We start from the raw sequence: 14,875 nt of genomic DNA, 5'->3' as shown, positions 1-14,875 counted from the left end.
TACCGTAATATAAAAAGGAAAAAATACATAAATACGCGGAACAATTGTAGTGGTTGCAGAGACTTCTGATCAGAACAATAGATGACTGTGGAATATTTTTTTTCTCAATCATAGGCTAATTTACAGTCGCAGTGAAGTAAACAAATCACGGGTTTTAATTCCAATAGTAATTGAATATTTCAATTGCTGAAATAAAACATGTAATTTAAAATAAAACAAACATAAAAATATTTTCTTTCATTTCATCATTCCACATTTATGCTTTTGGTTGATTGGGTGTGGAGCTCACGCACACGACCGCACTCGAAAAACGAAAGGAACACAGAAATACCTTCACATAAATTCGTGCCACGACGAAACCTACGCACACGAGGGGTTCGAGGAGACTCGCGTCGATCGCGGTTATTGTTTGTACCGAAATCCACTAACTAACCACCACCAAGCGGACCATCACCGTAGTACCCAGTAGCAACGGAGATAGGCGCGTTCGACCCGAAACCACCATATATTTCGCGGTGTGACGAGTGACGTTCTGGTTTCTATATTCTAATGCTGATTCAAACAGCCACCATCAGCGGTCGTCAGTGATAAGCACAGTAAATATTCGTTAGAATAGTGCATCGGTAAAAGTGTACATCCGTGTGCTCAGTGAGTGATTAAGGGTAGTTGTTGCCGACGGCCAATTCAAACGTTCGAACGATAAGCGCTTATCACCGTTATCAGCGTAACGCACAATTCAGTGACACACCTATTCTGGTGGCGTGGAATCAGCGACAAGCGATCTGGGTCGCGGGATGGAATTTATTTGAACTTGTAGAGCTGTGATACAGCGAAGATATGAATGAGCCTCAAAGGTCCAATATTGAGACGATCGTAATGAATTTAAAAGGTTCCTATTGGTGCAAATACACTTCTCTGTCCCCGTTCAGTGGAACAGTGCTCCAATTCCGACAAAACGTTGCCCCTTTACCTCGCGCCGTGTTTGGTTTCCAATTATGCCATTACATGGTTCGCTGGTATTTAACTGTGTATCAAGTTCAGCGTGATTTGGGTTCGTGGTAGGCGTCGATGTTCGAATTATCAATGGTATCAATTCAAGCTGTTGAACAGCTCATTCCACGGTTTGCACAGTTTCTCCACGTAAACAACCTAATGGTGTGTCCTTCACAACTGGCACAAAGCTGTACAGCGAACACTCCTTATCAGCTGGCCACGGCTACGTGCGTGTTTGGCGCTGTTTCAACGGCAATCACCAAACTTTTCGCGATCACGCAGCGCTGCACTACTAGCGGGTGCTGATTCTCCACGCGAAACGCGATTGGCGAAGATCATTCACACTGTATTAGTTTAATTTGTTTACCTACGGACCGAATGGCCCTCTCCCCTTCTCTCGCTTTTTCCCCTGGCATCGTTCTTCCGTCTCGTATTGAAATAGCTTTACTCTCAGTAACAAACTTATGGTGGCATTTCGCAAGATCACCAAGTTGTGTGGCGCCGAGCATGCTCTGGTGACATGAATCCAGCATGCAATAATAAAAAATAAGATAGTTATGTATGTGTATGGGTGTATGTGGGGGGGTGTGTGTGTCGTTATGGCAACAGAAATACTGGCGCACTAACAAGAGCGTTTTGCACAATCCTTTAGCCGTGGCCACACGGGGCGAAAACTCTAGCGCAAACGAAAAAATTAATGTCAAAACGGTTTCGCTTAACCCTTACACGCTGTCAAACTTTTATACGTCCGCGGACTTTTTCGCTGAACCCTTGACGCTATCGAACGCTTTATTTACGAAAATGTAGGTTCTTTTCGTATTGTTTTTGCATTTTTAATATAAATATGACAGCAACAGCAACAAAATCGTTAAAAACTGCAAAATTTATTCGGAAATCAACTTCAGCGGCCAAAACACAGATGAAAACAATACGTTTGACATTTCGGCATAAATTTTCGGGTTTTTACCCCTGCCACACGAAGCGAAAACATTTTGGCATTAATGTGCAAATTTGCGCGCAAATTTTCGCCCCGTGTGGCCACGGCTTTTGAAATAGAATCGAGAGACGGTTCGCGTGAAAAGACGAAGATCATGATAAATTTGAAGCAGAAGCGATCGAGAACGAGTGAAGGAAAAAAGGTGGAGCAAAGGGGGGTTGTATCTCTCACGACGAAAACATAACAGCACACACGCGCACACTTACACACACATCGATGATCGCGGGCCCAGCTTCTTCTCGCGGACGGCTCGGTGGTGACCATCCTCCGCAGACGCGGCAGAATTCCTCGAGAGCCTGGGTCCGTCCTCGTGCGTGTCTGTGTGCGCGTGTAGTGCTGCTCCTCAGAGAATTGTGTCCTCTTCAACGGATTGCGTGATAGTCGCTTGTTAATGCTAATAATTCATCGTGAAACGCGCTAACCGTTTTCGCACATCGGCGCCCTCCAACAACTTTTCGTAGGACAGCTGACACGCTGCCAACGAAGGTGGCTAACTCGAGAACTCGAGAAAGAGATCCCTTCGGTCTGGCGACGGCACTACGCATCAACTATTTTATCTCGTTTTATTTTTTCGCATTTGGTGCACCACCAGGTCGTCCCCAAACACTGCTGTACGAAACAACGAACGCGCTTCAATCCTAAGCACCATCCACAGCTCACCGTCTTCTCCCCGCCAGGACCCAAAACGAAACGAAACGAAACGAAACCCACAAAACGCGGTCCCTCCCAAAGCGGCACCTCCGACTCCCAAGCTCTCGGTGACATTGAGACGAAAGTAAAATAAAACAACTAGTAAGGTCAGCTGGCGTGGTATACGAAGGAAGAAATACTGCCACCCAAAAACGCGTCACAAATCACCACCACGAACCACGTAAACGGCAAGAATCTGGCATAAAAAGCTCGTTACCCGTTGCGCTCGTAAGCTACAACGTGAACCAACACTTGCTGTGGGTGTCTTCTATTCGCGTGTGCTGCCCTCGGTGCTGTGGAGTGTGATAAGTGGAACCAATAGTGTACGCATCGTGCGCATCGATTCTCCAGTGTGTCCGGGTCCATCATTTGCCCCGCATTCCCGTTTCTGTTGCGTGTGTTCGAAACGAACAAGCGAACCGATACGATGGCCAACAACAGTGTGCACGACGATGAGATGAAGCACTGCTACGAGAACCTGATTGTGGTTGATGTCGGTGCTAATCTGACCAACAAGAAGTATACCCGTGACCTGGACTCGGTGATACAGCGCGCCAAAGACTCAGGTAAGAGAAGAGCAGATGCTCCTGCATGGGGAACCAATCTTATCGCAGCACGCCGTTTCGTTTCTATGCTGCTCCACATCCATGGCAACCATGTAAGGGAAATAGTGCCGAGTCCAATCCAGCCTTCAGGCACAGGCTTTATGTAGCGAAGGGCCACAGCATCGCTTTCGCGAACCACCACATCCACGCCACTGCCAATGAAGGCCATGGCAAAGTGTGGCAAGGTCCAGAAACTGAATAAACGAGCGAGCGAAGGAAATCTGCGAACAACGCCAGAAAGAAGCCGACATTAATTTAATGCTAAAAGCCTAACATCAACAATGCTGAAGTTGAAGAAGATTGGCGACATTATACTGGTTCTTGACCATCGAACGATCGGATGCACTTTGCGAGCAATTTACGAACGAGCCCCGGCCGGCTTTCGCACGCGATACAATGTTATCTTCTTCTTTTTTTTTGTGAGGGGGCCAAATCGCCCGAAATGGCGAAAAACGCGAGCCTGAGACCGAAACTTGGGCGTAACATCGGCCTTTCCTTTCCCGGGGGCCGACTATCAACGGAGAAGGAAGGCCGGATGAAAGAGAAACCAAATCGCGTCCGGTGGCCTCTTGATGCGCGCTGCGATGGAAAATTTGTTCACGCAATCGACGACGCGTGTGCGTCCGTGCGTGCGTGCGTGCGTGCCCGGCCGTCTCGATGGGGGATGATCAAAATTGGCCGGATTGGCCACGTGAAAGTATGGTTCGTGCATCGCGAGCGTCGCGCTAGAGTGGAAGTCTGTGGCACTTTATGGCTCAGGTCATTAATTCTGTAGCTTCCGTGTATCGCCGAAGTCTGGCTTGTGACCCGACACGACCCAACACGGCGTCGGCGGTGGTAACGAGGGTGTCATAAACACCTGGAAGGCGGAAGCAGAGCTCACGTCGCTATCTATATGCTAGTGTTATCCAGTGAGCGGTCCCGAAAGGTGGCGGCGATGATGAGGCTGAGCTTATTATTCCTTTTACACTGTCCGCTTCTGGAAGCAGCTGATTGATATAAGAGCTTTCAGCTGGCTGAGCATAGTAGGCAAAAAGGGGTGGAATTATGGGGGGTGGGGTTCGCGACGCAACTGCTGATGATGACTCTAATCAGCGGATGTGATTCTGACTGTTATGTGTCACATGGTTTTCACTTTTTACCATTTTCCTCCGTTTAAAGGTGGCTGAAATGCTTTAAAATAACATTTCTGTAGATTTATGACATCAGTCACTCAACAACCACAATGGCTTCTATTCGTTGTTAAATACATCTTTTTGCGGTACGGTTGCATGGTATGGAAACGATAAGTTTTCATTGAAAATCTCCGTTTATCAAATCAATCTACAGTGACATTGGTGGTTTTAATTTTCTCACCAAATTACCATCCTGATAAGGTCTTCATCCTACACGATTGTACTTACATACTGGCGAGATTAAATTATGATGTTCAATTTGAGTGGTATCCACCCAGCTGTAATGGAAAAATGCTTCAATTAGCTACTTGCATAAGAGGCGCACGCCTCTCGATGGGTTCGCTCCGAGTCCGGCTTGAAACAATTCCAAAACAATGTCTGTACACGGGGCAGTGCCCACCCGCCATCTGCCAGTCAGTCTCTCTCGCTGAGCCCGCTCGGCACTGTTTAGCGAAAACTGAAGGCAAGTATTACCCTTCCATTAGAGCAATGCATTATGTTTACGCTTCGTTAAGCATTTGTCACACGAATGGGCGTTCGGGTGCGGTGCCGAGTCACATTCGTTCGCTACCACTTCACTATTAATATGTTAATTTAGAGCATTCAATAAGGCGTCGTGAACACACCACGATATGGGTGAAATCACATCCGACGATCCGGCTTTCGGTTGCCTAATATGTCTTTAATAGTAAAAACCATGTTATTCTCTACGCCAGCCTACAGAACAGACATTCTAGCAATGCGCTCTACGTGCTCTGTAGACACGGAAGTTCGCTCGATCCGCCAATACCGCTTCAGTTCGGTTGAGCAGCTTTGCTCAAATAAAACATAACAAACCGATGGCTCTGGGATGGCCAGGGTGCGTTAAGAGGTGTTACATTCCTAACGCCAGCGAGGCTGGCACACATTGCCAATGGTCCGTGAACATTCTTCGTTTACTGCTTCTGATTACCATGTCCATGGAGAGATGTGATGGTTGAACGGATGAACGTCGAGTCACGATAGCGTCGTGCGATGCAGACAGATTTGCATGTTCGTGAAAATTCCTTCGCTACCTTCTCTTCATCTGCTTAACACCACTCCCATTGGTATTCCGATTAATAGGAAGGAAGCCGGAACCGATTAAAAAATGATCGATGAAATCATTTAAACAACCGTGCCTATACCTCCAACTGTTTCGCTTCGGAAAACTCCACAACGAAAGTGCAGTTCGAAAGTTCATTGACGGGCAGCGGTTTCGTATGATTTATTTTATGATAATTGTATGACCACAACGATCCTATGACCGACCGTCTCTGCCTGTACGGCTTCAAATGAGTGCCTTTAAAGATGCATTAAACATGGCGGTGTTTTGCGTTTTCTTTCAACGAGATGATGCCCATTTCATTTTACTTTCGCAGAGACAGACACCCGTGACTGCAAATGATGGCAGCGCCCGCTGGGTAGTAGTTTCCTCGACCACCCCCACCCAGTGGTCGCGCACGTGGAACGCTGTTTCCGCCACCGGGCGACGAGCCACCACGAAACACTTTTCTTTTCGATCTCGAGACGCACAGACAGCGAATCGAATGTGTGATGTCGAATTGTCGACGATCGACGTTGAGGTAGCAGCGAGTATGAGTGATCATAAGATTATATCTGAGCCGCCTGCCCTCCCCCCACACCACCGAGGTACCGCGGTTCGAAGTGGAAAAGGCGTAATGGGTATCTGCTTCCTTCCTTCTCAATTTTGCTTGGTTATTGGGAGTTGAGTGCAGCAATTCGGCGGTAACGTGGTATTTGATTTTCGCTTTCATCTGCTATAAGGCTGAAGGGCGGAGTGGTGGAGGTGCGAAGGAAAGGAACAAGACATGATCATCATTTCACATAAGCATTCGGCTGTACGGCCGTGTGCCCGCTGTGCGTGTAACCGGACCATACCTCCATAATTCATTTCCGATCTCGCTCGGAGAGGATTTTTTTTTTTTTGATAATTCCGCCGCTCCGCCCCGTGGTGTTTCACCTGTGGCGGGGCCAGCATTGGTGTACAATGAACACCGGGAGGGTCGCCGATCCGACACCGGAACACTTTCTGTCGGTCGAAAGCGAAACAAACTCGTACGCACTAGCCACGAAAAAAAGGCTTCCATCCAACGAAAAACCCCCAAAAAGTGAAGTGGATCCATTTGATCCGTTTCTTGGCTGTGGGTTTGTCGGGGGTAGCGTTAATAGTGCAACTGATTCGCCCGATGATTTCATAAACACCTTTTGCCTGACGTACGGTCAGGTGGTGGAAGTGTTTAAACCTCATAAATACACCAGCCGAGATTTGAGGGGTAGCTCAAATTGCGACTCCTGCTCTTCGGACCGGAATGATCGAATTGTAAATCGTATCGGAAGCCGGAAGTTGTTCGATCGCAGGAAAATCGAAATCATCGCGAGATGTCGTTCGCCACGGAACACATTCGAAAGTGTAGCGCAACGGTTTGGGATGGTTTTGGAACAAGCGTGTCGCATTGCTATTAGTTGTAATGGTACTAATTCATTGGGTACGATTAATGATATGCTTTAAAATGAACGATCACAATTTCAACCGATCGATTTCAGCTAGACGATACTCCAAACGTTCAAGTGATTTTCTCAGTGGCTGTGTCAGGTTTGGTTATAAAGAACGGCGCTAAATCGTGATGCTAATTGCGCAAGGAAAGGGAACAGACGCTGTAGCGTAGATCTGCTCGAGTTCGCAACCAACCACACCTAAGGTCACCCATCAGGCAACACATCTGATAAGTTTTGCGTGTTTCGTACATGCCCGATGATGGCGTCAGCGGAGAGATCGCAGAAACTGCGAATGGCCGGGAAGTGAGGAACCGGCGATGTTTGTGAGAGATCGCATATGATCGCATTTCTAAAATTAAATCCCTTTTGCCGACCCCGAGAACTCGAGAAGCGAAAACAGATGGAGCACCGAAATGGAAGACGAAAGACGCGAGGTGGGCGAGAGGGCACACCATCAAACACCGACCAGGCAACCAGTTGGTCTCGCCCATGCGCATTTGCCGATGCGATGAGCCGCAGCATCGTTTTCACGCGATTATGTACCGCGTGTTGTTGTCGCTAGGCTGCAGCAGTATGTATCAATTGGTTAATCACTTTGCACCAGAGCTCAGTTGTTCAGTTTTGGGAGAAATGCTCCTCCTGACCTCCTCTAAACCAGCTTCCACCCGTGATGCTGAGATCTTACCGATCAAGACGCCATCCGGAGAGGATTGCTTTCTATTGGATACCTTCGCAAGGAATTCCGACAAAGTGGAAGAACAAAATACAATTCAAACCATGCCCTCACTGGTGGCATGATGATGGTCCCACTAGGCATCGTAAATGTTAATCGCGAACAGGAGAAAACCCCGATCGTCAGCTATTGAACAAAGACTCGAGAAAATCAAATCACTGGCTGGACTTGGCCTTTTCGAATCACCCTACGCTGGCCCATAAATTCCCGTAAATTAGTGCAGTGTTCACTCTGGCGTAACGAGTGCAGCACGACGAGTGCTAGCAATCGTGGCCTGAACCTCAAACGGGCCTGAAGACGGCGAAACAAATTAAATTCAATCAAGAACGTGACACTCGACCAAAGGAATGCGTTCTTGGGATGCACAGAAGAAGGCGACGCCACAGCAGAAACGCGAGAATGTGACCAACAAAAACGGGAGGGTTAGAGGCGTACAAAAGAAGGGATTGTAGCGAGTGCAGCCACCACGTCATGGGTTTCCACTACGCTGACGCTTCTATAAGTCGGCGGCGGGAACGAGAAATATAACACCACCGATAGAGCATGATGCACTTGGCTTATGCATTACCATAATTTTGGGGGCGTCCGTCTCCTCCTAATACACTTAGAGCGATCATTTATGAGCAATAGGGTTATAACTCCTACGAAGACTCCAAATGTTTCATGACTGCGAGACACCGTGGGATGGGTTTTACTTTGAACCAGACCAACCAGTCCCGTAGTCTTACTTCGTCTTACTAACACTTCGTAACAGAGGAAAGGCAGTTGTTCCCTCCGTATTTGCAAGGAATTCAAAATCGAAGGGACAATGCCACCTAGAGCTGCCCTTGAGAGGGGACATTGCTTACGTCATTGTGTAAATGCAAATGCAGGTGAGAGGATCGCTTACATACGCGAACTCGCACTTTAGCGGCGCTCTTGACTTTCTCTCATGCGGGCCTTCCCCCTTTCGATGAGTGGGGAGTCGCGTCTGGAACTGTCGCCACCGACCAAGATTATGCAATGCCAGAACAACCATCGTGGTCGTGGTCGTGGTGGTCGCCACCATCGCGAGCTTCTAAGTGCGCGATCCATGCTCCACACGATGATGTGTGATACTCTCGCGAAACGGGTTTTACGCGACTCGTTGGCGACATGCTGCAGCTGCCCGACCCTGCGGGGATCCGAGGGCGATGCTGCTGCTGGTGCTGGTGCTGGGTATATTCTTTACCTTCGCTTCCAAATATGGAGTTTATTTTCTTGCATCTTCTCCCATTTGGAGCATGTGCTAGTGTTGTCGCTGGCACTGGAGGTGCTGTGCCCCCCCCCCCCACAGCCCGCGACAGGTTAGTACGATCGAGTTTACGCTTCCTCCGCTCACCCGGCGCTCGCACTCATGACCTCTCGAGCCGGCCGGCGCAGAAACATATTTAGCTTCCACCATAAATCCGTTTTGCATGTTCGATCCGCGGCCGAACGGTCGGCGAATGACTTGATTGCCTTCTTCCGCAAGCGCAATAAACAGTTACAATCCGAGGCAAGCGTTCGGTCAGAGTCTCATTGACTCATTGACTTGCTGACCTTCCCGCAGAATTGCTCGCCAACGATTGTCCTCATCTAAATGCAGTTGAAGAAGAGGAGAATCCGCGAAGCAAGGCAATGGTCGAAAAGAAAATCATAAACCTCGTCAACCAAAATGAAAAACAATCCGGCCAACGACCACACGGCGTCGATGGTTTAAATTTCGTGAAAACGACCCTCAACGGTTTTCGTTTTCTGTGGTCAGTTCGCGATCAACCGGGTTAATGATGCGTTGCAAAACGTAAAACCAATTTAGCAAACCAACGATCGTTTGTGAAGGTTTCGGCGTACCGCACCAAAGCCAGAGCACCGATGATGATGGGTGGGTAGAGTGGTTTGAAAGTTAGAAATCACAAGAAGGATACGGATTCGGCAGGAAAACCGCGCATGGCGTGCCATTCATGGGCGATGGTCGTTTTGTGGCCATTTTCCTTACTAAATGGCGTTTCCACCTTTACTCAGAAATATTTATAGAAACCGTGTCTTCAGCGACAAATGCTTGTTTGATATTCACTGACACACATTTCTTGTTTTGACGAAACGGCGACGGTCGCGAAGGTTGTAGTAGCCGTTGTCACGATGACGTGTAGCGGGGAAAAATTGCTCTAATTTCAATGTCAATCCAAGCAACCGAACCAACCGTAACCGAGCTGTGTCACGTTTGATAAATATGGGGCAACGGAACGATTGCCATGTTGCCGAGAGCCATTCATAACACCATCGATTTGAAAGGGTTTATGTTTGCGTTCCCTTAGTTCTCTCCGGAAAACTGGAACAAGACTGATGAGAAAACGGGGGGAGTGGTGCCTCATAAAATCAATAAACAAGAGTGTTGAAGGAAAACTATATTCCGCACCATTCTATACCAGTCATAAATAAGGCGCTTGATTGTCTAAAATATTCTAAAACATCTCCAGCACAATTCCACCCGTAAAGTTGCTGGAAAGCGTGGAATATTATTAGCATTCGTCTTCTAGTGTCTCGCATAGCCTAGCTGGCGGACCACGCTACCGCAGTCAGACAATCAATTTATAACCGATGTTAAACATGGCAGCAGCTTGCGCCGCTACAACAGCAGAAGAGCGTGCACGCGACATATTCAAGCAAACTAAACCGCGGACCAGTTTATGTGTGCTCACTGCCGGCGCCCCGGAGCATAAGACACCGTTGGACCCGAACAAGCAAACCCGAATGTCCGCCAGTGACCCCGGGCAGTTAGAAGCAGTAGAGTTTGAGTGGCGAGACTCACGCGAAACATGCTGCATGTCTGCCAGTCGGCCTGCCTCGGCGTGGTGGATACCTTGGCGATGACGAGTGCATCCCATCTGGTGGGTTGGGGTTTGCCAGCGAGCCTACCCTTGCCATAGCGTGTTCTCTATCCCTCATCGTCTTCCTGTGCAGGACGGGCTGTGGCCTGTTGCAACACACCAACAACGATCCGTAATGCAAAACCGAGTAGTACGGACATTGATTTTCTTTCGCGGTTTGTCTGTCCTGTCCTCCACCGCTGTTGCTCCAATTCACTAATTTGCATTTTCCAATGATGCATAACCACTAGCACGAGCGCAACGTCTAGCAAACGGAAGGGACGGGCAATAGATTAAACTGTTTCCCTTTTGTTTCGCTCCAAAGAAGCGAGAATATCGACCATTTTAAATGTTAAAACTGAACAAAGACGAGCCCGCCGCTCTTCCTTGCACTGCAGCTGCTCGCGTTCGCCAAGGTGAAGTGTGGTCCAAGTGCGCCACGTGTTTGCAATAGCGCTCGCCACGTGAGATGTAGATGGTTTGGACTTTCCAACACTTTTCACAACACAATCGGCGAAACCATCATCGCCACGATATCCTCACCGAGCCAGCGGAAGTCTAGACAGGTAGGCTGGCTGGCAGGCAGGCAGGCAGGCTGGGCGTCTATGCAGGCAATACACATACCGTGTGTATGTCCATAAGTTATGTTCGCTTCGCATGGATGACTACAAAACAAGAAAATACGGACGCTTTTCAGAGGTACGCCATAGAAGGATGATGGTGATTTTCCATTCGCTTGGCCCTAGGGCCGGGCATGATGTAGCACCATCGAAGCTCATGTTCTTGGGAAAACATTAGGACCGTTGTAGTTTGGCTTCAGAATGGTTATGTGTTGCTAATGTTCGTTGTTAAACTTTATGCTCGAATTAACACAACATAACAAATGATTAATATTACCGCGAGACCGAAATTGAGGTCAGTGTTCATGAGGATATGTTTACATCTGGAGAGTTTTCCTTTAATAGCATTTATGTGGAGCATCCACGCTGCACTACAATTGAGAAGTTTTTCGCCTTACTTCCCATGAGCATCTATGCAAATCCCATTTAGTGGCGAGTTTGAAAAACCTGAAGCCAAAACAATATTTAAATAACACATGATCCAAAAAATTAGCCGGTATATTCTCAATGGACACCTGCTGCTGCTACCGGACTACGAAATACTAGCACTTGGTTGTACGGAGCAACTGAAAATAGTCTGCGTATCTTTCACAGGGTTTTAAACAAAGAACAAAAAATTGTTTAAAAGTTGGTTAATGTTGAACTTATTGGATGTCTTCTTTTCCGATTCTTTCGCTTGCAGGCGTTCAGAAAATAATGGTTCCCGGGACGTCGGTGAAGTCGAGTAAGGAGGCACTTCGGTTGACACGCATTTACCCCGGGATCATCTACTCGACCGCCGGTATTCATCCGCACGATTCAAAGTCAATAATCGAGGAGCCAAGCAGCTGGCACGACTTCCAGATGATTGCTAGCGCTCCGGAGTGCGTGGCGATTGGACCGTGCGGGCTCGACTATCAGCGGGACTTTTCCGAACCCTGCACTCAGAAGGAGATTTTCGAACGACAGCTTCAGCTGGCCGCCGAACTTGGGAAACCGATTCTGATCCACGAGCGATCGGCACAGGAAGACGTTTTGGAAATACTGACAAGGTACGCAATGGGGAACGAGGAACGAGAAGTATGGATGAGGTCTATCAGAAATGTAGTTTCGTTTAAACAAAAAGTCGAAGATAAAATTGACTTTGGTGTTGTTCAATCGCTCATTATTGCTTCCCATTTATAGATTCCAACCGACACAGCCGATCATCGTGCGTGGTTTCATGGGCACAACGGACGAAGCGTTAAAGTACCTTGAGCGGGAATATTACATCTCTCTGACTGGATACTTGTGTAAGGTAATGCTCTACAGGTGGAAGAGGAATCGATTGGACTTATTCCCATTATTGCATATATAGCCGAAAATGATCTTGCCTTTACTTAACGTGTGCTCGTTCTGCTACTATTCTGCAGGACAAATCTGATACTGGAGTACGGAAGCTGCTGGAAGATGGACGACTACCGATGGAGCGCTTGCTGGTGGAAACGGACTCACCGTTCATGTATCCGAATACTCGTGCCTCTAAGCTGCCGCAGCATGTAAAGGGCGGCCTGACGGAGCGTTCGCTGCTTTACTTGCATCGCTACTGTACCTTCCAGCGCAACGAACCCTGCAGTTTACCGGCCATCGTCGAGATGATAGCGGCCTTTATGAACAAGAAGCCTGAAGATGTGGCACTAGCTACTGCCTTCAACGCCCTCAAACTGTTCGGACTCTCCCAATGATGATCGGTCATGGTGGGGTCACGGAAAACAGACCTGTTTGCATGGAGCGGCAAAGCGCTAAGGCCGAGGAATCGAATGGTAAAATAACGAACGACATCGTGTCTTAAAAAGGGCCGATGATATTTATCACGAACTTATTTTTAAAACGAAGAATATTACATTTTCATTTGCTTTTTGTGTGCGATTTCTATCGCCGCTGGTTTGATAGCTATCATTTATGACCATGGAATGTAGTAAGCGAAGCGACCTGGAGAACGAACCAAGTTCTCCGATCGAGGATAAGTTGTTAAGAGCTCATGTTCTCCGTTCTCAGAAAGGAACATCGATTCCCTCGACACGTGGCTCATGCTCTACACAAAGCATTAGGTATTGGGACATACAAACTCGATGTTAGGAAAGGTAAAAACGCATAAAATGGTCAATGTTTGTTGCAACGTATTGATAAAACATGGGTGATAAAACTAAAGTTAATTCAACAATTATGAAAATCGATTACTGCACTCGATGTTCTACTCGTTACGAAAAGCACCATACCCTGCGTTCCTCATTTACAACGCAGTCTATCTATTTAACACAACTTTCTTCCGCTTCTTTCACGGGTGCGGGCCACAGTACTCGGCTAGTGAACGAAGATACTTTGTTAACAACACGTTGTTCGATGTTAGCCTAAAAGTGTATAGACGCTCTTTGTTATCAATATGAAACCAAGCGAAAGACTGATCACGGAAGGAATCATAAGCAACACGCAACACGGAGAGAGAGGAGTGCAGAAGGTAGGATGTTAGTTACACAGAAAAGGAGGAGATCAGAGAGAAGAAGGGAGAGGGAAGAAAGAATAATGCAAAACATGTTCCACAAGAGCGCAGCTTAAGCGAAACGAGGAGTATTGATGTATGATCTTCCAGGCGCCAGGACTCTGCTGTGCCGTTGCACTTCACGCCACGGAGCATTCGTTGAAAGGATTTCACTAGAGAAGGCGAGGCGCGGAGCAACGGAAGTCCAGGCCGATCAGAAAGCTAGAGAAGTGCCATACTTTATATGCCTCAAATAGGCTACGCTAATGTAACATTTGATTGTATAAAGTGTAACACTGTTTATGTAAATTATTAAGGAAACTGTATGTAGTGAGAGTCAATAAATGAATCATTTATTTTTGTACTTCCTGATCGTTCGAAGCAATATCACATATAAGAAAGTGCGCGAGCTAAAATCTATCGTTCAGCACTCCGTCCCGCTAACTCATGCAAACTCCATCCGTTCAACGATGGATTTGGGATTGTCCATCCAAAGGCGATGGTTTTTGGTGTTGTAGAAGCGTTTTGAAAATCCGCAGAGCGTACAGTTCACCTGCAGGTAGCACAGTTTCTTATGCCGATAATCTTGTACATCAGCCGTTATTCCCGGATTCAAAAGAACGCCACAGCGAACGCAAAGGGTGCGTTTTATCGCCGGTTCCCTACAAACATACGAGATGATATGTTAAAACTCCGGCATGGACTTGAGGCGAGATCTGCATCGTAACTTACATTCGTAGTACGGCCTTTTTGCCCACCGACTTCATTAGCTTGCCATAGTAAGCCGCTAGCTGCGGATGCGTCGTCGACATAGTAGTTGCGGCTTGATACAAGAAATTCATCCTTTCGTAGGTCTCACGACCGGTGCACAGTTTGGCCTGTTTCTTTTTCGCACTAACCACTACCGTTTGCTTTTCATTCTGCGATTCTTTGGGTTTGTTATCGGGTGCCGACATTAAATGCACGGGAAACTATTTTAATTATAATTTAAACTTTCACGGGTTTTTCCTCTCGATCTTTTTTAGTTTTCCGGCTCAGCTGGACCGATCAAAACAAAAACATGGTGTTGTATTCGAAAATTCACCACTTTCACCACACCAGCATCGATCACACGTTTTTGGTCGCCTGGATGACAACAGTTTAATTTTGTCGGTATCAGA

The 14,875-nt window shown here is 47.3% G+C and overlaps 2 protein-coding genes across 7 annotated transcripts; one reads left to right on the top strand and one right to left on the bottom strand.

Annotated features, from left to right (window-relative positions):
- Nucleotides 1–340: 340 nt before the first annotated feature.
- LOC125948920 (3'-5' ssDNA/RNA exonuclease TatD) lies at nt 341–14,079 on the top strand. Of its 6 annotated transcripts, none has more exons than XM_049675465.1 (5): nt 341–596; nt 2,583–3,246; nt 11,901–12,249; nt 12,383–12,494; nt 12,610–14,079. In XM_049675465.1, the coding sequence occupies exons 2-5, from the start codon at nt 3,108–3,110 to the stop codon at nt 12,919–12,921; spliced, it is 912 nt and encodes a 303-aa protein (XP_049531422.1). In that variant the 5' UTR covers nt 341–596; nt 2,583–3,107; the 3' UTR covers nt 12,922–14,079. The 6 variants fall into 6 exon arrangements, with proteins under 6 accessions (XP_049531422.1, XP_049531426.1, XP_049531423.1 ...); XM_049675469.1 differs by having other exon boundaries at nt 367–407; XM_049675466.1 differs by having other exon boundaries at nt 430–623.
- Nucleotides 14,048–14,749, bottom strand: LOC125948946 (ribonuclease P protein subunit p21). The gene is made up of 2 exons (XM_049675507.1): nt 14,448–14,749; nt 14,048–14,377 (listed from the first exon to the last, which is right to left on the bottom strand). Exons 1-2 carry the CDS (start codon nt 14,669–14,671, stop codon nt 14,161–14,163), a joined length of 441 nt encoding a protein of 146 aa, XP_049531464.1. The 5' UTR covers nt 14,672–14,749; the 3' UTR covers nt 14,048–14,160.
- Nucleotides 14,750–14,875: the final 126 nt, after the last annotated feature.

Source organism: Anopheles darlingi, chromosome 2 (genome assembly GCF_943734745.1).
Source record: "Anopheles darlingi chromosome 2, idAnoDarlMG_H_01, whole genome shotgun sequence".
NCBI classification, from domain to species: domain Eukaryota; kingdom Metazoa; phylum Arthropoda; class Insecta; order Diptera; family Culicidae; genus Anopheles; species Anopheles darlingi.
Note: the sequence above shows the minus strand (reverse complement) of the source record. Positions and strands in the feature narration are given on the sequence as shown.